The 24482-nt window shown below is 32.8% G+C and overlaps 1 protein-coding gene and 1 long non-coding RNA gene across 4 annotated transcripts in view; one reads left to right on the forward strand and one right to left on the reverse strand.

Annotated features, from left to right (window-relative positions):
• On the reverse strand, positions 1-22649 carry LOC135843953 (proton-coupled amino acid transporter-like protein pathetic). Of its 3 annotated transcripts, none has more exons than XM_065362020.1 (9): positions 22288-22649; positions 10983-11150; positions 8992-9142; positions 4369-4493; positions 4203-4287; positions 3865-4140; positions 3608-3783; positions 1449-1615; positions 1-606 (listed from the first exon to the last, which is right to left on the reverse strand). In XM_065362020.1, exons 2-9 carry the CDS (start codon positions 11096-11098, stop codon positions 362-364), a joined length of 1341 nt encoding a protein of 446 aa, XP_065218092.1. In that variant the 5' UTR covers positions 11099-11150; positions 22288-22649; the 3' UTR covers positions 1-361. The 3 variants fall into 3 exon arrangements, with proteins under 3 accessions (XP_065218092.1, XP_065218093.1, XP_065218094.1); XM_065362021.1 differs by lacking the exon at positions 22288-22649 and adding an exon at positions 16805-17019; XM_065362022.1 differs by lacking the exon at positions 22288-22649 and adding an exon at positions 16219-16360.
• Positions 17317-24482, forward strand: part of LOC135843954 (uncharacterized) — a 79298-nt gene continuing 72132 nt past the window's right edge. The window contains exon 1 of the long non-coding RNA XR_010558419.1: positions 17317-17436. This is a non-coding gene — a long non-coding RNA (uncharacterized LOC135843954). The remainder of the gene's footprint in view (positions 17437-24482) is intronic.

Consider the following 24482-nt stretch of genomic DNA (forward strand, 5'->3'; position numbering starts at 1 on the left):
TTATAAAAAACGCAACTTAGATAATTTATTACGAAAAAATAAATTAATGTATTAAATTATAAATCATTTACAAATCAATCGAATTACTCAGTGGATTTATTTTCATAACCACGCGTAACCTTTTTCACGTATTATATACACAGGTAGAGGTAACTTGGAAGCAATAAACAACACTTCTATATGTATAGGAAATGGTATAGGACATTTTTCTCCAAGAAAATCCATATCACAAAGGGCAGTAACTTACATAGATTTTATGTATCTACTCGAAAATACTGTTACCGGCGTATGGGAATTTGAATAATGCATTTGACTTGGAAGAGGAAAAAAAATAACACCTTATTTATCACGAGTCTTTTAATCATTTATGGGGGTTGTACCATATTTCTAAAATACTGCTATAAGTTCCAACGATTCCGCAAAACAACGAGAATACCATTAACGTTACATCTTTAATTAAATACCATTGTACGAATCCTGGTTGACTAGTGGATAAATACGTGAGCTCTATTAAAGCAGGACAGAATATGCCAAGCATAGAAAATCCTACTGAGCCAATTAAACCGATCACTCCTTTTAAAGATGGTAAAGCTGTAGCTATGCCAACTGTAAAAGAAAAAAAAATTATAAGTAGTAAACAAGTTTTACGTAGTATTAGTTATATCGTAATATCGTATGACCTAGGGAGGTCGTCTTGTAACTTCGAGCTTGTAAAGTGCCTCAGATAGGTTATAGGGTAAATATGGCTAACTTTTTACACTACCTAGTGTACCTCTATAAGGTAGGTAATGCAATTCGTGCGAATGTAATAGCTTAATTTAATAATTCACGCTCTTGAATCAATTAGGATTGTGTATTTCATCAATTATTGTACCGTGTAAAATTATGTTATATAGGTAGGTACCTAGCTGCATAAGACTGAAATTTATGTAGGTAGGTACCTGTCTAGCGTCGAGTATCTATCTCAATATACTTGCTTACTGCCTCGTTAAGTTGAATTGAATTTATATGCTAACAATTTCCAAGTATGAAAATATGCAGAAGTTAAAATAACAGGATATCCGTCAATGTAAATTATAGTAAATAAAATTTTTGCGAATTATTGCAGTCATCTTAAACGAACCGTTAAAAGAATTTAGTTTTAATTTTGAAATTGCTCCGAATGTAAATTTACAAAGACAGCTACAAGCTGAAATTGTATTCAGCATCAACACAGTCTCCGAATAATATTATTAATTTTGAAAAATTGTTTCATTTACTTCGTTAAGCAAGAACACAGACAGCCTGGGTAGGCTCTGTTTGATATTGGTATTTTTACTTTTAGAATTTTTTTTTTCGAAAAATAACATATTTTACACTTATTGCGGGCTTCAAATTAGGTATATACCTAATATACCTACTTATTTTTAGATATAAATTCCAGAATTTGCATTAAAACGTGAACTTACCACAACCAAAAATTAATAACGATCGAACAACGTAATAAAACCAGCTATCATCGCTATCTGTAGGTTTTGATACTCCATCCCATACTACTTTAACTGATACAGTTAATTGGAGACCAAAAGTGAACAATATGGAAAGGGCTATCGATAATTTCACTGCTTCTGATAACCTAGAACAGAACGATAAATAATTTTTACGTAATTAATATAATTTCAATTGACTGAACATTCATGAAATTTGACATATTGCCATTTTCTCGAAAGCTTCCACTACACTTATAAGTATTTTTATCATGATCTTCGTTTAAGCTCGAAAGCATCAGTATAAGCTCATTTCATTCTTGACAATGGCATTTTATATTTTACTCTTCAATGTATGTATAAAAGGTAAATGATTTGACCTCCACTGCTTCTAATCTCTGCAGTAACACTGTAACAACTAACAAGATCTCTCATGTTTCTGATATTTTTTAATTTTTTGAAAGCGTTTTGGCGGCAAATTCACCAGATCTTATGTTGTCAGCTCTCAGGTGAATGAGGTGCAATTGAAAAATACGTATTTCGTCAATAGTCATTGATAGTTGTTTTGAATTTATGAATTTTTTCAATTTTCACAGTTCTAACCTTTGATTTTTTTTTATTGATTTATTATTAAGTAGGTACCTATTACTCGACTGAGTAATTGTTCGAAAAAAACCACCAACAAACAAAAATACGAAAATAGTTAGTAAAAAAAATTCAAAGTCAAGAATTAAGAACCAAAACTGAAAACTAAGCTTAAAAAAATATCATTTTTTGTAGAAAGTTTTCCCCCAAAAATTTACAACGAATAGGTAGATGTTATTGATTTGATTTTTGAACCTAATATTGATTGTAAAAATCGATAAGTCATTGTAAAAAGTCACTTAAAAATGAAATGAAACACTAATACGGATAAAACGCCATTCAAAATCAAAACAGATGATATTCGCATAATTTTGACAAAAATTGCATGAAAAAGTGTTTAAGATAGATTAAAAATATAATAATATACGAACGCACAAAAAAGCATTACAATACATACAATCTGTGGAAATTACCGAAAACAAAAAAAAATCATTGTTAAAATTTGGCAAAGGCAAAAGAAAGAAAAATTTCATAAAATATTGCTGAAATGACTTAAAAAACAAGAATAAAGCATTAAAACCACTAAAAAATTACTAAAGAGTAAAAAAAGTGATGAAATTTCATTTAAATTTAAATAATTAAATGAGGAGCTTGGTGACAAAGTTAGACAAACGCCACGGAGGGCGCATACGGAAAGGGACCTAACGACCAAAAAAAAAAAAAAAAAAGTTCTCCGAAATTGTTGTAGGAACTCTGTAAAGGTTCCTACAACAATTTCGGAGAACTTTTTTTCTTTTGGTCGTTAGGTCCCTTTCCGTATGCGCCCTCCGTGGCGTTTGTCTAACTTTGTCACCAAGCTCCTCAAATATTAAATTAGATTTTTAAAAAATCCTGCAAATTCACATAGAACATCGTTGAAACCTCTCCTAAACGCAAGAAAAGTTTGCCGAGGTACGTACAATACAAATTATTACAATGAATAATTGATCATAAAACTAAAAAGTTCTATTTACTTGCAAAAAAAAACAAAAAGACGAATAAACAAATTTTTAAGTTGAGAATAATTTGGAAAAAATTCAATTGCACCCCATCTGCCTTGGAGCTGACAAAATAAGGCGTGATTCGTTTGAGTTATGCTGAAAATTAAAAGAGAACTGTTTTGCACATGCTGTAATGTTGAAATGAAAGCTCAAAACGCGCAGAGTTCAGTCGTTTGTGAACCGAATCTTTGATTAGTCGTTCTCTTATGAATCATGTTTTTATGACGTTTTTTTTTAAAAAAAAATATCAGTTTGTTCTCGAAATTCTAATTTCTTTTTCTTTTCGTGTGTAATTTTGAAGAAATTATTCGTCATTTGCGACATTTTACTCGATTAATCGCGATTTCAATATAGTGAATAAATCCTAAAAATCGAAAAACGTAAGTATTTAATTTCAGTAGTGGATTCATCGTCCTCGGTTGCCTCGGTCCTCAATTCCTCATACCATCGGAAAGAGTAAAGACTATCACAATAATAATGTAAAATATAACCGAATGAAGTTGAATATTAGATTACCAGTCATCAGGTAAGTTTAATGAAATAACAGCTTCGCTGGCGTCTCCGTATCTGAGGTAACCGAAGAATCCAACTACAGTGTTTGCCAATACAACCACTACCATTCCATAATACATTAGTCCTGGTCGATTAGTAAGATGTTTAGGATTTTTCATTTCATTCTCAACCGGCATAATCTGAAACGCAGGATTGTCTAATTTACTCTTTGTTTATTTTGATTTTTGATGAACGATTAATTTTTTAGCTCTGATACGTACGGTTCCGACTCCTTCCAATGATAAGAAAGCTGTAGCAATGAATATTGGCAAAAATTCTAACGGTTTGGATGAAGGAACAGAATCAATCGGAGGTATTTTTCTGAAGATTTCCCAAAACACCATGAACAAGCCGATACAGAGCAAAGAATTGGCTGCAGCCGAGAACGGTACCAGAAACTTCATCCACCTGATTATGCTGACCGGATATATTATGAATAACGAAGCGAACGTGTACCATCGTATGTCAAAACGGAATCCCGTATGTTTCTCTAGAACCTGGTAAGTTTTTCCTATGAAAATCTGCATAATTCGTTCGTCTTATTATCGATAATACTCACTTGTTGTGCTGTTTCCGCTATCAACAACACGTAGCAAATATTAACACCGTAGTAGGTGATGAATAGGAAGAAATTCGCCATCATTCTGCGAATAAACAGAAAACAACGTTAGATTGTACAGAATACTCGTATCGTATCAGCTGTTTTAATCGAGCGCTAAGCTAACCTTGCTTTGGGCGCGTGGTGTTTCACTCTGCCTTTGAAGCCGTGAAGAAATGCGTACTCAGCTGTATCGGCGTACGACATAGAACCTCTGTTGAATATTTCGCATAATCCTTGAGAGCAGTTTATCTGTAACATGCGACAATCAATGTAATGAAATTCATCGACGAAATGAGAAATCCGTTTAATTAAAACCATCGTCGAACATTTAACGTTTGTATTTGTCCACAAAATGACAAATTTGATCATAAAGGACTTTCGTTTTAGAAATAACCACCCGACACTCAATGATGATCGCGCATACTCGATGTCGAATTTCATTTTGATTTTTATTGGCGACACATCGCGTGTATTTGTCTGTCATATTTACCGCCGACGATAACGCCACTTTATGATTTTTTTTTCACTTTTGTTTCCGTATCATGCAACATGACGCAGTTAATTGCACGTTGCTTACTTTGTGAATCTACGCCGCTGTCGTTATAGGTTACAGCGAAGCGAATACTGGACAATTTGAAATGGCGAATATTATAAAACGTATTCCCGAACTTGGTACCATAAAGATATTAGAATGGCAATGATTGAATGGATACCCTGACGATTGTACGAAGAGATAACGTGGTACCTTCGTGTAATCCTTAATGATTTATATGGTTATTGATTATACCTACCTAATACCTTGGTGTTTTTTTAAATATTATATCGACCAAACAGTGAATCATAAACGCGATTTTCGTCGTACTTGTGACAGAACAAATAAAACATTGAGAAAAAAGAAGAAAAAAACAGGATTGTTTTACATGAGTGAACTGTTTATCGCTTGTAACGATTCAACACTCGATTTCAGAATTATAACCGGAGCATTATAGGGTATCAATTTTCGCGCAGATGATTAAATTTAATTATACAGAATTTCACGCGTACTTGGTCATTTTTTTTGAGCAGTCGATTTTAGTTCGCGAATATTTTTTTTTCGTGGAATAATACGTTGTTTATTATTTTGGGAGCAAATCTATGCGTTTTTGGGAAGAAAGAGAAAGAGAGGATAGCATTGGTTTGATATTTTAATCTGAGATAGGTAATTCATAGCATCGTCGATCTATCAGTTAATTCGGTGAGGTTGAGAGGGTCAGTTCAAGATGTAATTTTAAAAGTCCAGCTTCCATCCAAATGCAAATAACACGAGCGGAAAAAATATTAAAAATGATGACCGGAGTAAAATTCAAAATTTTCTTTCTTTTTTGAGAAAATATCTTGGAAATAATTTTGAAAAAAATGAGCAAGATATGAAAAAAAAAATCAGAAACTGAATAGATTATCTAATTTATGTTGTTTTACAGCCAAAAAACGCGCTGTCACCTGGCAAACGTGCAAAAATAAAATGAAATAATTTTTATAACTTAGGTGAGGTATGTTAATTAGAAAAAATTGTTTTTATGACGCATTGACACTGAAATGAAAGGGAAGTAGGCTGCATCATTTTTCGTCTGTATTATTTGAATCGATCCAAATCGGAAGTATTCTTCCGGATGACCGTGAAAGTACGAGTACAAGGTTCTCGAATTACGAATATCCTGAATCGTTTTCAAAATAGAAATATCCTAGTAATTTCACATTATTGATATTTCATTTAAATAATGAAAATAGTTACAGGTTGTTGACCGTGAATTATGCGTCTGAAAATTAAAATACCTGTTCCAATAAATATTCGCTCGTTTCATTATCATTTTTAATATACTTATTTTAAAAATAGTTTTTGACGAAAAAAATATCTTTGGAGAAGAGGCTTAATTTTATTCCTTACAATCACGTGGTTGACTGGTTGTCCAGAAAGTATTTCAACCGGAAAAAAATAATAAAGTTTATAGTTGAGATGAGTAGAATCGAAGGTGCGTCTATAAAAATACCTCCGTTTAAAATAGCAAATGGTAAATTTCATTCTTAAAATTTTGGAAAATTCAAAATACCGAATTTTGATTTTATTGAAATATGCGGAAAACTAAACTTTGAATTGCCCCTCCCTGCCATTTTCTATCCACTTGATGAACTGGTAATTGGTTTTAAATCAGGGTCATTCCATGTCAACTCAACCAACGTTTTTGAGTCATGTCTTTCGATTTCGCTCAAATTTTTTTTACAATATTTACCCATCCGGTAAGTAAGAACCCCGCAATTAGTTTGGTCCCAGCCCCCTCAGAAGGCGGGTTGGGGGGGGGGCTTCCATTATTTTCACATAGTCTCGAGGTACTCAACTTCAGCAGCCCATTCCTCCAAAACTATGATACTTTGATCAAAACTGATTTCACAGTTCGAAAGGGAATTGCATTTAGAACTTTTTAAGCGTTTTGAAATTTTTAAAAGTTGAAAGTTGAACTTTCTAATTGAAAGTTTAAATTTCAAAATGGCGCCGTAAGTGAGAGCTATCTACCATTTAAAATTTTGAAAAAATTTCCATAGATGTACCTTTTGATGCTTTTTTGAAATATTCAAGTTTCGGGATGGGATTTTTTGATGGAGGGGGAGCACCCTCACCCCCAATTTTGGGCGAAACTTTCGAAAGAAAATCTGAGGCATGTGATACATCGAATTGTATGTTTTTGGTGACGCTGAACACGAATATGACGTCAGATTTTTGATAGGACCTCATCCATGGCCCCCAGCACCTCCCCCAAGGGGGTAAAAGTTCAAAAAAGTGTTTTTTGTTCGTGCGACACATTGAATAGTATGTTTTGGTGGCTTTCAAAACCGCCTTTTTTTGGTCGAGTTGACATGGAATGACCCACCAAAGTAAAGTCTTCAGCGGAGGACAAATTTTCGATTTTTACTAAAAAATTAATTGATAGAAAGACAATTCTAAGGTTTAAACTGGCAGTGTCAGGAACCAATTTCTGGGGCGTTGTGTTCAAATGAATCGATTGAAATATTGAATCATAATCATAATACATATGTAATTGAAAAAAATGTGGAAAATCCAAAAATAATTGGAAGATCTCCCTCCTCCCACCCTCCCCTCAAAAAAAGAAGTACAAAATGCTTCAATTAATAAAGTTGATGATCGGACAAGACTCAAACTCTACCCTTATAAACTCTTCTCATTTTTCACGTGCTTATCTAATCCCACTTAAAATTATTTTTGGATATTAGGTTATCATGGCTCACGTTTCCCTCCCCTTTTTTTGTTCATTGTTGTAGATCCAAGTTAATCCTACTCATTAACTGATTGCACCTGTTCGCGTAGATCATTAGATAAGATTTTATTAATTTCGCAAGTTCGAAATCTTCAAATCAGAGCTCTTACTTGAGGGATTTAAAAATATCTGCTAATCTGCTTATTATCTACACATATAATTTCAATTCGAACAATGTGTGAAAAAAACAAATTGGAAGTTGGAAAATTCCACAAGATTTTCATGTTATCTGTATTAATTTGGAATAATTTCAATTACTGTCAACATGATTAACCTAAAGGACGGAAACGTGCGAGTAAATAATTTTAAGGGTGTGTCGCTGTTGTTTTGATCTGTTGAAAGTACATAGACGCAGCTCACAATTGTGCAATAAACAACAAGTACATCATTACTTTGTATCAATTCGAGTACAAATGAGGAGCTTGGAATCAAAACTCACTTTTGCCATCGGACAAAGTTTCGAGAAAATCGACAATAACTGATTTCGCCTAGTGCGTTGATGAAAAAAACGTCGCAAAGTGTGTCGAGCTCTTGAGTAAGACTACTAAATAGGATTCCATGAGAAACATTTTTTTTTCAAGTTGCCATATCGTTGCAGTATGGCTTTCAAGTTTGGCAAAAGTGAGTTTTGATTCCAAGGTGGGGTAATTTTACTTTCTTTTGCAAATATATCGAAAAATAAGCCTCCTAGAAGAAAACTAACGACATTATGTCGATTGGAAATTTAATTCTCTACAATTTTTCTCGACTTCATTTTTCTGTAGAGTATTTTGTTCCGCCTCCAGAGAGCTTTAAAAGTTTTGAGCGCTCAATACATCCAATTTTTTACCTCCTCAGTTGCATAACTTCCAAATTCAAGACTACCATTTTCGCTATTTTCACTATCAGAAAATGCTTCCGAAGTTGCAATTGAATCATTTTGGCTTTGTAGACTGCCATGCGACCTTGAAAATACAGTTTTTTTTATAGCTTGGAGTCAAAACTCACTTTTGCCAGTGGCAAAAGTGAGTTTTGACTCCAAGGGCACTTTTTAACACGAAATTGTGAAGAACTGGGGCCGAATTCGGAAAAATGGATTCTGTAGGGTGATAGAGAAATTGAAGAAGTATCCGAATCCGCAAAAAAACGCATATCGATTTTTGGTGTCAAAAGTGAGTTTTGATTCCAAGCTCCTCAAATTATGGATGTATAATTTTCTAAATATGCAGACTCGAAATAGTGCTTCGACTTTCGCTACAACCTTCGAGGTTTTTGAACCGATTATACTTAAAGATGTTTTTGTTCCGTGTTCAGGAGACAAGTTACGATTAGATTTAAACATTTACACGCGAATGAGAGTATGAAAAGAGAAGGCAGTGACCTTACGGTTTGAAAATGTTGAGATTTTCATGTCCTACCTACTATGTCAGGAAAATTATTTTGAAAAAAATGACATTTACTAGCATCGCTGTTGTATGTGTGACTATAATTCCGGTGATTACTAATCCAATAGTACCCATAATTAATCCGGCATTTTTGAAAGCGAACGGCATAGCTAATAGTCCAGCCCCTAAACTGCCTTTGACGATGTGCAAGAGGGCTCCGAGATCTCTGTAAAAATCAAAACGAAATAAATTAATCATAATTTACTGATGAGTGTTTGCTATTTTCTAAAACAGGTTTTCACCCTTGAAAGAGGGGGTGAGAGAGGTGAGAGATGAAAATGAAGATATCGTCATTCGTTGCTGTATTTCTGTTTTTGTCATGAGCATTTTAGGGTCAATTTTCAACAGTTTGTTCATTTTATTTTTGAATTTTTCATTTTTTACAAAAAAAATTGGTAAAACTGATTGTGAGTATAAACTGCAGTCGCTATTGAAAAAAATGAAAGCATATACAACTATAAAAAAAATCCTGACAAAACATTTTCTGAGACGAAAAATGTTCAAAGATCGTTTAGGTACGTCTAAAAAACACAAGAAATGATTTGTTTCAAAATCAACTTTTGAAGCCTTTTTGCTCTTTTTGAAATTCAATGAAATTTTTTTGAAAAATTTAGCCTCATAATTTCAGATTTTTTCATTTAAATTGAAAATGGGCCTCAAAACGAAATGGAATATGTATTAGGTTTGGGTACGATTAGAATAGAAGATTCCCAGAGTTTTGTGGCTTTTCAAGCTCATTTTTTACCATTTTACAATTTTTGAAACACCCCCCCCCCCCTCCCTTGAAAAATTTTGTTTTTCATGCTGGTAGGTATCTAAATTCGGCTTCGAAACGTAATAAATTAACGATTGTAGTCAACACGTGACTAGAAAAAAATTGATTTTCATCAATGACATAATTTTGGACTATTTTGAAAAATATTAAACCGCCAATTTTTTTAGTTAGATGGCTGAGTGTTTTCAGTAACTGACCTGTGGATGCTCATTGGGGCTTATCCAGTTATAGGCAGTATGGGCAGCTGCCTAGGGGGGTAGATTTTAGGGGTGGCCATTTCCAAATTCAAGTTTAGGAAACATCCGGTTAATTTATTTCCAGTACAATAGGTATATGGTATATGTTCGAATATTTGTATTAAAAAAAGCACTTTCGGTGACAATTTTAGGGATGACTAATTGTTATTTGGGCCATTTGAAAGGACGTTTTCAAACTGGAACTTCAGAAATCTGCCGGAGGTTCCAGAGTTGCTCAAACCCGCTCATATTTGACCTGAAAGGTCTAAAATGGGATGCTCTTTCCAACATTAGCTTTTTACCTCGATTGGATCAAATTTTGATATTATCATAAACAAATCAAAATTTTGAAAAATAAAGTGATTAATTTCAGAAAAAGTGAAAGAACTGAAATCCAGCTCCTTGAATTTAGTATAACCCATCATTTTTTAACAATTATTGAAAACTATTTCAGGGGTGATCTTCATTTCTATTTTCAGCTACTTTGACCATCGGGTACAAATTCTAAATTTCTGATGGGTCCAGATATTGTGATTGAACAAGACCGTTAAAAAAATTCAAAATTGATTTCTTTTTTCTGATGGTCAAAAATTGTCCCCAAGGATGTCATTTTTTCTAAATTTTTGGTGCATCAAATTTTCAATGATTGAATAATACTCCTCATCCAAAAACATTTTGCAAAAAAAAAATTCTGTCATTTTTTTTGTTCAAAAATTTGAAAAAAAATGTTCATTCATATTGCTTTCTTAAAGGTGCTTGGGGATCATTCTAAATTGAATAAATCTGGTAAACGATTTAGGGTGAGGGGTGCAATCGCGAGAGTACTGCTCTTTTCCCTCTTCTTCTCTTCTCGATGTGATAATTTAATGATACGAAAATTACAAAAATTTTGATCTCGTGAGATCACTTCGAAGGATAAAAAGGCTGTAGGAAATTTCATCATAGCAGTAGCGTGTGCAAAGTACTTCTACATAATATTTTTAAGTGATACTTACGATGTGTAATGCGTAAGGTTACGTTGTGGAGGAGACTCCGATGAAAGTTTATTTTTAATTGTCCCATCTGTCGCCGAATTATTCAGCTGTATGACGAATTTTTCCTTCCTGTCCATATTTCACCGGTATAATCGAGAAATCCGTCGGTTAATCGATCGATGGAAAAAACTGCAACAAACGTTTGTATATCACGTTGATTAAAAATTTACTAAAGTATCCAAGATTTAGTTTTTAAAAGTAGGTACTTCGACAAATACATCGAATTTTCTGTTCACTTTGGCTCTTAGCGTATAATCCCCTGGTCTTTGTTTAAGGTTCTCAATTTGCCTTATCAACTCGTTGATCTCGGTTATAAATTTTCTTTCTTTCACGTTTTTCGAACGAATTACCCGTGAATTTTTGAGTGTTTCGTAATACTTTTTCGCTTTTGCAATCGTCGTCACGTCGTGTGTAAATCATGTATCTATCTTTCTGTCTGTCTATTTATCCCTATACTCATTCACACGTTGATCATACTTTTTTTTTCACGTATACACAACCATTGCCTACGTGTAAATGGTAATGAGTTGGTACAATAATGATTAACGCGCCATGTTTACACTAATTATTATTAGGGGAACACAAAGATAAGGGAATAGATTTCGATGTGTTTGTGTGCAATTGCGATGCGATATGTGTACCTGGTGTGTAATGAATTGTGACTCGATGGAGGAGTTAGTAGTGGTACCTTGGTAGGAACTAGGTAGGTATGTGTAGTAAGTATTAAAACGAATTAGCGATTTTTGTTTTTTCAACGCATTTACAGCGCGATTTGGCGCTAATTTAGAGCGATAATTTAGCGAAACGTTTCGGGTTTTTTTTTCAAGATGAAAAAGACGGACTTATCGGTTTATAAGCCCAAATGAGTGTTGTGACCTCGATTAAGGGAGCGACGACAAAAAGTGAGATAGGTATAGGTATTGAGTAAATACACATGATCAGATGAGTTGCGGATGCGACTTGAGAGGGATAATCGAGTTTAATAATTGATCAAGAACTGGTGAGTCAAATTGGAACTTTCCATCGTGATTGAATTTTTTTTTCATGAAATTGTGACTTGAGTTTGGAAAAATTTGGAAGAGGGTTTCTGGAAAGACTGCCCGGGGGAGGGGGGAAATTGAAATGAATCACTGTAGAATTTCAAATAAATATTATGTTTATTTAGTTCTTAGCGATGCTCTTGATTTTTGACTGAACCAAGATTTTGAAGTGCTGTCGACGATACCTTGAAATAGCACCCTATCGGAATTGGCCTAGTAAAATTTTGGATTATCTACATACAAGGTGTACATAAATATCAAACATTGTTTTTTTTTTGAGAAATTTAATTTTTTTTTTAAACAAAAATGTAATTAGGTGTGGATTTTGAAGCAATTGGATCGAAAAATAAAGGATACCTATCTCATAACTTTGTCAATGTTTTCTGACTTTGACTCTTATAGAGGAAGGAGGTCCTGGGGGTGAGGAAGAGATTGAAAATTTCATGAATGAGCAAGCCCATATTAGCTACAAAAGCTTTAGGAAAATTTAATTTGGAACGAAAGTGTCTCCCTCCCTTCTTTTTTTGATAAAAAATTACTTAAACACCCTGTAACATCAGCACTCATATGATTCTGATTATTCGTCTATTAAAAGACGACAAGTTGATGACTGGTAAAGTGGTATAAATTTATGAAAAGAAAGTGAAAAAGAGAGAAATAAGGGTAAAATTTGAAAATGTGAGGCAACTTCGAGCACATGCCTGTAGAATACACATGAGCATTTAACTTTTGCTGATAAGAATTACGTAGTTATACTTACTTATGGTTAGTTGTAAAATATGGGTTATTTAACCGCGATTTTATCACTGGGCAATTATGCCACATTATTGGATTTGAACTAGATTTTTTTTCTCATACAACATATGTTTTTCTAGTATGTTACACTCTTGTTTTGTTATACAAATCCTTCGATGGAAATTTTTTTTTTGAAATTTTTCAGAGTAATTGTACGAGAAAGAAATATGTGTGTGTGTTACGAAGAGGTTTTTTTTTTTTTTTAGTAATTCATCAGCTTTGTAATGTGACACGCAGATGTATGTTTTTTTTTGAAGGTCTTTCGTTATTCGCTAAAATTGATGTGATATGTTGAAAGGTGTGGAGGTTTTTATAGTCGTACAGGAAAAGGATGCGAAGTGGAAAATGACTTGAAATTCAAAAAATGGTGTTTTTCTATTGTTTTAGTGAGTTTTTTAGTTGAATGGGCGAAAGAGGGGAGACGTTGTGAGAAAATTGTCTTCTATGTTATTTTTTTCAAGATTTTTTGGCCGTATGGAAGTTCTAAAAAAAATCCTCAGGATCATAATTAAAAATATTTCATTTTAATTTTCAGGCAGGAGACTGATTGAACTTTAAATACTTTGTTTATTTAATAGTTTAAAAAATTTTGATCCAATATTTAGTTTTTTTTTCAATCCATAAAATATACCTATATTCTTTATATTTCTGATATTCGATTCCTACCAAGTAGGTATTGTTATTGAAAATTTTTCTAATGCATTTATTTGATATTCTTGCAAGGTGTGGCATGACGTGGTGTTTTTGTCAAATATTTAATGTACCAATCAGCACATGTTGAATGTATTTTTAATCAAGCACTAATTACCCACATTTTCTCGTGATGTGATAACGTCGGAGAAAAATTTAACCTCGGTTATCTCGAGATTTGTATGAAATTTAGAATTAATCAGAAAACTTCAGTGGGTAGCTATAAGCACAGCTTTAATGATCTTTGAGACAATCAACTCTCGATTCGTTTGCTATACGTTTTCTAATTAATTTACTTGATTATTCAAAACAGGAATCGCGTGATTTTAAAAATGAATGAAAAATTCTACGCTTATCGAAAGGGAACGATGTAAAAGTAAACAAACTTACTTTGTTTCGTAGATTATGAAGGAGAGTGAAAAAAATCAAAAAAATTGAGGATATTCTTGTTTTTTTTCGCTAGAATGAATTTATCGTGAGCTGAAAAATGTTATCCATTTTATGAATGTGAATGAACCTTTTGATTTGAATTCAAAAATCCTTGAAGACCAATTCGATTTTTGAAACAATTTTTTGACGTGTAAGTATTCTCAAATGTGACGAAGTGTTAAAAATTCTCCTAAATGGTAAAAGATTGGGAAGAAAGAGAGAGAGTTGGCAAAATTTTATGGAGTTGAGTTCATAGAATTTATAGTGAAATTATTATAAAATGAAGTTGAGTAATGTGTAAAAAATAATTATGTAGGTATTGTCGTTTTCATGTCAAATTTTTTTTTGACTTTTGCAATCATTAATAAGATAGAAAAGAAAGAGAAAGGTGTACCTACAATAATAACTATATGCGTTATCAAAAATAGCTAGGTACACTATTTGATAAATCGATTTATTATGCATAGATCCGAAACGTATTCTGTAATTCTTGCTGATTATTTTAAACTGGTTATTAATCACATGTTCAATTTTATTTAATTTTAGACGAAAAAAATGTTAATGATAATTTTTTTTCGAGTCCAATCTCGTACGTAGGTAACTCGAAAGTACTATCTGCGTGTATATTATTATTAATGAAGCAGAAAATTTCGCCAGCTTCGATTTAATGAAGGCGTCAAATTGGCCCTAAAATGGCCCTGGCATAGTTGTACAGGTTGGTAGTAGAGATATACCTATGTTTTGATTTGTCGAACATTACGAAAAAATAGTGTAATTAAAAAAAATTACACATGGCACCTTTACTAGAGATTTTACGCTAAGGCGGAAATGAAGAGTTCTTTTATAGATGTATGGATTATTGTACGTCTGTAAACGTTCGCGATTAGTGATCTTATCACGAATTTGTTTCGAAATTGACGCCATAATAGCAGTTAAAAAGTCTATATCTATAAATTCTGGGAATCGAGAACGACAGCAAATGCGTAAAAAGGTACATGAGAACAAAAGTTGAAAGTTAAAAGCTATCATTTAAATAATTAAAATAAAAAAAATTACTGTATGGGGAAAAGTGAGACGTGTGAGCCTCGCAATTTTGATTTACTAAAATATTGCGAGTAAGGTGTATCGATTGTTACGAATTCGAAGACTCACGAGTTCATTTTGGCTCATTTTCTCATTCTGATTTCAAAACCCAGCTCCCATATCGTTGCATTCCTCTTTTTATTGTCTCTTAAGGGGGGGGGGGGAGTGAAAAGAAAGAATGCCCCGGATTCAGATGAAAATTGGCGAAAAAGTTTACTTTGAGTTAGGGATCCCCCCCCCCCAAAATTGAGCTCCTTAGCTGTACCTATACAGGAAACTGAGCCAGAGGTCCTCAAAGTGAGATAATTTTTGAAAAGAAATGTGATGATATTGGGTGGAAAAATGGGGTGAGACAGGCAGTGCAGCACAACAGCACAGTTTTTTTCGAATTGGAAACTTTTCATAAAGCATTTTCAAAAACTTGAATAAAAATTTTGGATTTTTCTGAGAATTTTTGCTTTTGTATTTTTTTTACGATGCAGAAATGCGTGTATTGTAATGAGATTCGAATAGCTTGTTTTAGCCTTCAATTTGGGAACCAAAATTTCAAAACATTTGTTGGAACCAGATGATGCACATTTTTGAGTAAAAAAAGTTGAAATATACTTACTGTTAGTTTTTGAAAAAAAAAAATTCAATCGATTTTTTTTCAAAATCAGAACTTGCAAGTAAAATTGTTTGAGGGAAAAATTTTCAGACGCATACAAAGTTTTTCACAAAAATCCCTTCCTTTTCAAGAAAAATAAATCAAAAACTTGTACTTTTGATTCAAAATATTTTTAACCATCAACGTAAGTTCAGTGATTGTTTGAAAATTCAGATACTCATCTTGAGTTGTTTCAATTTTTCAAGTTTGTATTGAACTATCTTCTCATTTTTTTTTTGAGAAAATTTCTGTATAGATTTTTGAAAATCTCTTCATTGAATTGTTCAAAAATTCAAACATTGGGGTATTTCCCTTTTTTCAAAACTTTTCAAAATTGAAAACTAGATTTTAGCTGATTAGAAGCTTTGCTTTATACAAAATAAATTCAAAAATCACTCGAACACATTAGTGCTTTGGAAAATGGTTCACTTGGGAAAGGGATAAAAAAGGGGAAAGAAACAGTTAACAAAATTCATTTGTATTTTTAAAAGATACTACGTAAAATCCAGCTTACCCGGCTAACTTCACCAGACATGAAACTAAATGCTTGAACCGATTCATGAAACTACATGTTTCAACGTTCACTTGCTCGAACTCAACACGAAAGTATAACCATTCATGTTGTTAGTATACGTTGTCCGAGGCAAAGGGTAGAAAAGGGAGGGGAGAGAGGGTGCTAAGATAGTTAAATAGCGGCTTATTCCAAATTCTTGTGATAACCAGTTTGAAAGAATTTATCAAATAAATGAGAATAAATATTTAGGTAATTAAGAATAGGTGAGGAGGTACATGAGACATGGAGAAATCGTCGACACTCATACAAAAGCAGTAAACCAGCTACTAAGTAGGTAAATAAACAGACCAAATACCTCGGTTTTTTGATAGTTTACAATACAAATCCCAGCATCAGTTTAAATTTAGATGAAACAGTTTCACGTTTGGAAAACCCTGACCGGTTTCAAGGCTGGAAAACTCGGTAGAGCGTGAAGAGTGCGAAACTGGGAAATTTTTCGCAAAACTTGATTTTATCGTCGATAGTGAACGAATAGAAAGAAGAGTGCGGGGAAAATGACAAAGAAATTTTCATTTCGTATTCATACCTGTTGATGAATTTTCTCCTCAGCGAAAAGTGATGGTGGTCGCGACAACGAAAAGGACGAATTTCACTCGAATATTACATGGTTACCTTATCTATTTTATTTCACCGACACTGAAAGATGCAGCAAGAGAGAAAAAAGGCGCATTCGACGCGATGTTAAACGACCAAGTGCAAGTGGTATTAACTGCCTTGAAATTGATCGTCGTCTATGCCACCGATCATAGAATACAAATACAACAACAACAACGACGACGGCGGAAACCTTGACGAACGTTTATATATGTGTCATATTTCTTATTGGTGCTCTCCCTTTTCTCCCCTTTAGCCCCTATTCTTCGTCAAAATTTTGAAAACGTAAATCGTAGGATTCACAGAGCAGCATAGTGAGGAATTTTCCATCGTGCTAAAATAAATTATTGTAACATGTGCCAAATGAAGGCTGAAATAAATTGCAGTTGGGTTTTCATTATTAATTTTTTGGCGTCTTTTCCATGCTTTCAGGTATAATGTGCAACAGAACCAGTTCGTACTATAGTCACGTGGCGAATCAGATAGGCACAGAAACAAGATTCGTTTCAACTTATCTACGACAACGTATTTACCCGAAATTTGCACATGGGGTGACGAAATCAGGTAAATATTGGTATACCTATACCTATGTGTTAGGGAGGATGATGAAGAGGCAGCTATGGTGTTGTGTTTGAGATTGCTCGAATACCTACCTTGGTACAGCTATAACCTTATAACTATGTACCATACCATACCTATGTGTATACATTTCTAAAATGATGTAACTATTATAAACAGTTCAACCGCGAGTTATGAAAGGTTTGTTTTAATAGCAGGTACTTGAGAATAAATGTAAGTTAATGTAGAAGAAAACGACGATTGATTGATAATAGTAGGTTGATGTTGATGTTTGATTTATGGGCTGAATACCGACGATGCTGTGTCGCGTCGTCGTCGTCGTGTTCTCTCAAGTCATGACTAATTAGTGTCCTTAAAGGATTAAGTACGTGGAACCGGTTGCTCGGTAATGAAATACGTTTCAATGCGACGGTTACACTAGACTAGGCTGAGTTATACAAGTACATAGGTAGTGCACAATGGATAAAAATTGGGTAATTACGAACCAACAGAGGGGTTGAAAAAGGATGGGTACCTACCTACTTACAAGGGGAACCTCGTATTCTCCAATTCGGCTGCAATTTGGTTCACTGAAAGCTCATTTCACCCACACCTCAGTACAAAATTTTCAGCTGCCAAAGTTGATTTTTCAAATTTTGGCGAATTTTTTAAAAAATGGCTGAAATTGGCCACTTAAAAACAAGGTGTTCATAAAAATAGTAAATTACGAGATAAAAATCAGAACTTTGGTTTGGATACTAAAGTCGACCTCCCGAATCGATTGCAACCACTTTCGAGACGATCTGTAGCCTCCAGCAGAAATTAGTTTTTTTCCAGCACACTGGAATCGTTCCAGAAGGCGCTGCTGTAATTAACTTCGGCAGCTGAAATTTTAATCCTATCGTAAGTTCGATATTTTTAATCATTGGAGGGGGGAGAAGGGGTGGGGTTTAACGAGTTCACTCGAGTATTTTTTGTAAGTTAAATATTACATAGATATTTTTAAAAAATTCCAATACTCCGTATTTCTGGAGAAAACCGTTTAAAACTTCCCCTAGATCCAAAAATTGACCCCTCAAATCGATTGCGATCATTTTTTAGACGATCTGGAGCCTCCAGCAGAAACTAGGTTTTCTCCAGTACACTGGAATTACTCCAAAAAGTGCTGTAATCAACTTCGACAGCTGAAAACTTGGTTCTTAGGTGTTGATGACATGAAATTTTAGTGAGCCAAATTCCAGGCAAATTGGAGGTGACGAGTTGACGAGGTTCCCTAGTTGGAAGGGTTGATTTCATTTTCAGTTTTGGTGATGAATCAAAAAAGTTGGAGTGCAGAATCAGAATTCTGACATGTTCAAATTCTTGATAAATGCAGCAGGAGTGAAGTGAACATGTTGGGGGAAAAAGTCAAAATTTAAACCAATCGAAAGGAAACCAAAAGTTGTATAATATGTTCAAAAACATTCATGAGCAATTTGATGAGAAAAACCGGAACATGTCGTGTCTTATGACTTTGAAAAATCATGTCACCCTCCACCTTTCAGAATTGACCCAAGAGCTGAAATTTCGCATGTGTTGCGGATATCCTCTCAAAAAAAAATCGAATCACCGATCATGAAATTCTCGTAATTCAAATCGTCCCAAATACTGCTCCCCCTCCCTTAATTTTCGAGAACTCGATTTTCGCTCCTTTTTGTATGATTTTCAATTTAATTAATTATAGGTAATGTTTGATTGCACTTGAGGATGAGACAAGAATTGCGATCGAATGTGTAATAAGGGTGCTCATAATCGATTCTTAATCACATAGGTAAAATAGTTTTTCTTAGCGATTTGATGATTCTTTCCCGATCTGCAATATCGAAATCATTTTGAAACTAGGAGAAAATTCGCAATCTTCAAACCTTTGTCTCATCTACGACACATTGAGAGCATTATTAATACGTACTTTTAAGCGGATGCTCATTGTAGATACTTTCCCGTGATTCAGAAAAACATCGTGTTATGTGAAATTGATAAGCGAGGTATTTCCTTTTATTTTCACAAAGAACGTAACAAAGTACCTAATCAATCATGATAGATACATGATAATTATCAGTGGGAATGGGAACACTTCTACTCGTACATAGATTCTAATCATCTCCGATCCCGCAAACTCATGTAACTCAGTAAACGTCTGCTTTTATCGTTTAAAAATGGTACATAAAATGAAATTATTCATTTTTCTAAAAGAAAACACCCCATTTGTCATCAGATGAATCATTCGAATTCAAAAAATAAAAAAATCGAGGTAGGTATCTACAAGTATTTGAGTTTGAATATAACAATAAAATGTAAGTACGTAAATGAATACAAAAATGACAGAAACGATGTTAGTTGTGGAAAAATTCTGATATGTATTCAACCAGAGTAAATATTTATGAATTCCTGATATGAGAAAAATTATAATTTTTTAAATATATTTTCGATAACTTTTGCAAAAAGAAACTTCATGAGAAGAAATAGAGAGGGGGATTGTACTAAACAATGAGTGTGCTTGTTTTTAGTTGAACTGTCGAAAAAGCGTCAAATTGATTAAAAAATTTCCAATTTGTGATAATTAAAATCGATTAAAATTTAGGAATACGTCAGTTCTTATCAACTTACTTCTCTCATCTACCTGAAAAACGTACGTTTTATTGAAAAATCAAGGTGTAAGAAAATTTTCACTTCTACGGAATAGGCGTTCGAAGTCGATAAATTTTATAAAAAATCGAGATTATCTAGAATTGATGAATGGCTATTGAACTAGAAAATCAGTTTTTATTTTCTTAATTTTTCTTCTATCAATATTCACTATTCAGGGGGGAATGAATTTTTCAATCATATGTCCATTTTCACAGCTTTTGTCTCCTTTGACCATTTGTTTGAAAATAATTTTAAAAAAATGAATTTTTTAATGGCAGAAGTGGAATGGAATGGAATGGAATGGAATGAAATGAGTGATCGTGGATCTTGAAAAAATATTTTCAAAAATTCTGACTGTTTTGAGTGCAATATTTACTACTGAGCAATAAAAAAGTAAATAAGATGCAAAAGTGTTCCCTCGAAGAATTATGACATGGTGTTTTAAAAATAAGTGCATGAATAAAAAAGTGAAAAATACGACTAATTAGATAATAATTTCTACCTCGAAAAACCTGTAAGATATGAGTTTAATTTCCCCAAGAAAAGTACTGAAATGTGTTACCGTTACAACGTGACTAAGCATCATAACTTTTATCTCTTCTCTGTTTGGAATTTCCGTGCTTATGTGTATACTTACACTTAGATAAGTAAGTTATGTTTGCTAAATATTTTTATAGGAGCTTTTTTGGAGGCCGATTTATCGCATTTAATTCCATCGCTAAATCAGACCTCGGCCTCAGTAAAAAGTATTAGTTCAAGTATCCTACTATTAATTCTTGCGATTTTGGATTATAATGACCTTTTAATAATTTAATCAAATTACATATTCTCGATAAGTTTTATGATTTGTTGAGAGTAGAATAGATCTCGACGGTTAAATGCGCGATTAAGTAAATACTAATTTTTTTCAGATTGTATCTTCATCAAACATTCCAGGGTCTAGTTTTTTTCCTGGCTGTTTTAGCCAAAGTGCCTCGGTGCTTGATCTAATTTTGAAAATTTAATGGGAATTTTGGTTTCGAATTACTTGATTAATAAATAAGGTAAATAATCAACAAAAGTTTTATACAATCATGCTTCCTTGAAAAATTCTCATTTCATAAAAATTTCTTCAATTCAATCACGATTTTCATGTAAAATTTTCTCTGAATTTAAAATTTTAAAATTCAATTTTCTCAAAATCAAAAACTTATAATTACATGTGTTTTGAAAAAAAATTCAAGACACTCTCACGCTTATGTGTTAATTTTTTAAAAATTTTCTTCATTAAAGTTCGTGCTGTAAGTGTTTTTTATGATAATTGAATTTGTTTGAAAACATTTTTATAACTTTTCGAAAAACATTTTTTTTGACTTGAGAGAATGTGAGGCTCTATTTCTCAAAATGATCCTGATTTTTGATTCCTCGCTCCATAAAGTTTTTTTTTCATTTCCAAAGTGAAAATTGAATCGATTTTAAGTGTTTTTTAATGTAAAAGTTAGCTGTAATCTGATGTTTCTACTGACTCTCTCTCATAGAACAGATTCGAAAGAATTAGATATTCTCGAAAATTCAAATCAAGAAACCAAAAAACAAATGCTTTAATTTTTTTAATAGTAAATTTATCAATCATTCCGTTTCGTACGTAAATTTTCCTGTTCTTTTTTTTATCTATATAATGAGTAAAAAAAGAAGACTCACTTTCAGACCAAGATGTCAAATCTTCAATCAACGAATCAAATTTGTCGAAATTTGTAAATATAGTTTAATTTTTCGTTACAATGTATTTTCACGAGAATCGAACATGTCAAATCGTGAGTCTCCGATGACTGACATTTCATCTATGCTCACCTACATATGTATTTTGATAAACACGCCAAAGTCTTACAATAACTTTATTCTTATAAACTAAGAAACCATTACTGAATGGAAAAAATAGAGTGAACTCGCTACAAAATCACAATATATGGCGAATAGCCAGCACTACTTTTATGCATTATAATATGACAACTGGCCAACTGTGTAACTAAATTATCAACTATGTAGCGATCTCGAAAAAACATGCAAAGCCGGCGTTCAAAATTTTTTAAATAAGAAATGAAAATATCACATTCAAAACAACCAATTAAACTCAACTTGATATTAAAACAACCAATCAAAACTGACGAAATTCTTATTATTGAAAGTTTGTAAATAAAGCTTATCACGTACCTTTTTTATTTGCCCTTATATTCGCGTTCAGTAGATGAAAAAAAAAGTCAACAAAAACACCACAATATTATTAAAGGGGAAAAAAAAAGAGTCAATAATCAATACACGAGTTCACGAGTTACATAGGTTTTTTTTTTTTAAATGAACAAAAAAAACTAAAAAATCGGAGAAAAAAGGTCGTTACTAGGTATTGAGAGCATATACATTACATGTATGTACATTACATACGTTTAACTCTTGTATAACAAACGCACGCGTCACCGAGTCCGAAGCAGCATGTGATACGAGTTGGTATAATGTACATAGAAATGTAATAGGTCGTCGATTTTTGGGAAGTTCCTAAACGTCTGACTGTTGTAGTGTGGTACGGTATTACCTAGACTCGATATGACGACGTCATATACTTGAACGTGCGAGTGTAATGACTATGATGTTTGAGTGATATGTGTTAATAATGTATGTAGATTTCAGGTATTACTTGTTGGTATTGTATTGTGTACACGGGTGCTGCAGTAATTAACGAATAGGAAATTTGTAATTACAACTTTTGGCTGAAAAAAGTGGTGCGGTGAGATGATTAAACCGATGTTGGCAGCTGTATGCCGACTAAATGAGGCTTCCAACCTTCTCAAATGCAAAAAATTTCAGGTCTTCGCAGGTTTCCAAAAATTTGAAAAATTGTTTATTTAACGCGAATGAAATTAATTTTGTTTATTTTCGTACTTGAGAGTTGTAAAATTGACTCGAATAAAGTTAGATGTCTAATTTTGAAACTGGTCTATAACAAATAACTGACCAAAGTGATCGAATATGTATTAGAAAAACCTCGAAGCAAAAGTTGTAGAGCTTTAAGACTAAATATTTTGGTTGCGTTTTTTTTGGAGGGGGGGGGGAGATTTTTCAAGGTGAAAAGGAGTTACCGCTTTGCTTTAGGAAGTCCTCCTATTGGTATTTTAACATTAGTGGCGTATAATTAACGTTATTAGCATAACACTTGTACCATATTGGAAATGGACTAGGTTTCATTACGTAGATAGGTAAGTACCTACTCATCAATGCAGTGCTTGAGAGATCTGCTGAAAAAATTTAAGAATTCCTGTCTTACATATCTATTGACAAAATTTTGAGAATTTCTTTGAGAAATCACTCATTGTTTATCAATTTGAGAAATTTGTTCTAAAATTTGAAAGAATTATTTGAGAATATTGAAAGTACGAAGCTTGTGGGGAATTTCTTTTTTTGAAGAAACATGTTTTATGTGTAATCAAAAACATGCATTTTTCTCTTTTAAAACGTGAAATTTTTCATACTTTTTCAGCCTTCAAGCCGATTTTATAAAAATTAACCAAAGTCCAGCCTTTTTACATTAAAACATGTCAGAAAATCTAAATTTTTTAACCCGAAAAATGAACCAAAAAAAGTCTCTCGTTTTCAATAAATAATTAAAGATTGAGAAAAAGAACTTTTCATTTTGCAAAAAATCGTCCAAAAGTTTTGCTTATTGCCAAAAATTTTCGCTCTCGATTTTTAGCAATTGAAAAGTCTTGGTTGTTTTAAAGCTAAAATTGTCAAAAATTACACAGTAAAAAAATCTCACTTTTCAAAAAAATGACGGAAATATGTAACTTCTTTGCCAATAAATAATTCCCATAAACTGCTGATTTTTCCTAAAATCGTCAAATATTGGCCTTATGAGTTTTTTTTTTCAAAAATTATCCAAAAACATTGTTTATGTAGGTATTTTCCAGAAATTGTTGAAAAGTATCACTTTTTTGTCAATAATTCCCAAAAAAGCTGTTTTTTGCTGATATTGACAAAGTTTAGCATTTTGCCAAAAATTGTGAGAAATTCTCGCCTCTTAACAAAATTTCTAAAAATGCTCGTTTTTTTGCAAAAAATTTCAAAATCTTAATTTTTTTCAAAAGTTTTCCAAAAAGCCGTCCTTTTGGTTAAAATTGTCAGTCTCGTTTTATTTTTCCAAAAATTAGCTTTTTCGCCTGAAATTGCAAAAATTCTTACTTTGTTGCTAAAAGTTGTGAAAAAGTTTTGATTTGTCGTGAAAAAGTTCCAAAAACCTGGTCCAATTTCGTAAAATTGATAACCAGAATATTTCAATTTGCGATGTTTTTTTTTATGTGCGATTTTTTTCTGCATTACAATGTTTTATTCGCGTCTTGTCACTTTTTTGGTTACTT

This window comes from Planococcus citri, chromosome 4, assembly GCF_950023065.1.
Source record: "Planococcus citri chromosome 4, ihPlaCitr1.1, whole genome shotgun sequence".
Lineage (NCBI taxonomy): Eukaryota > Metazoa > Arthropoda > Insecta > Hemiptera > Pseudococcidae > Planococcus > Planococcus citri.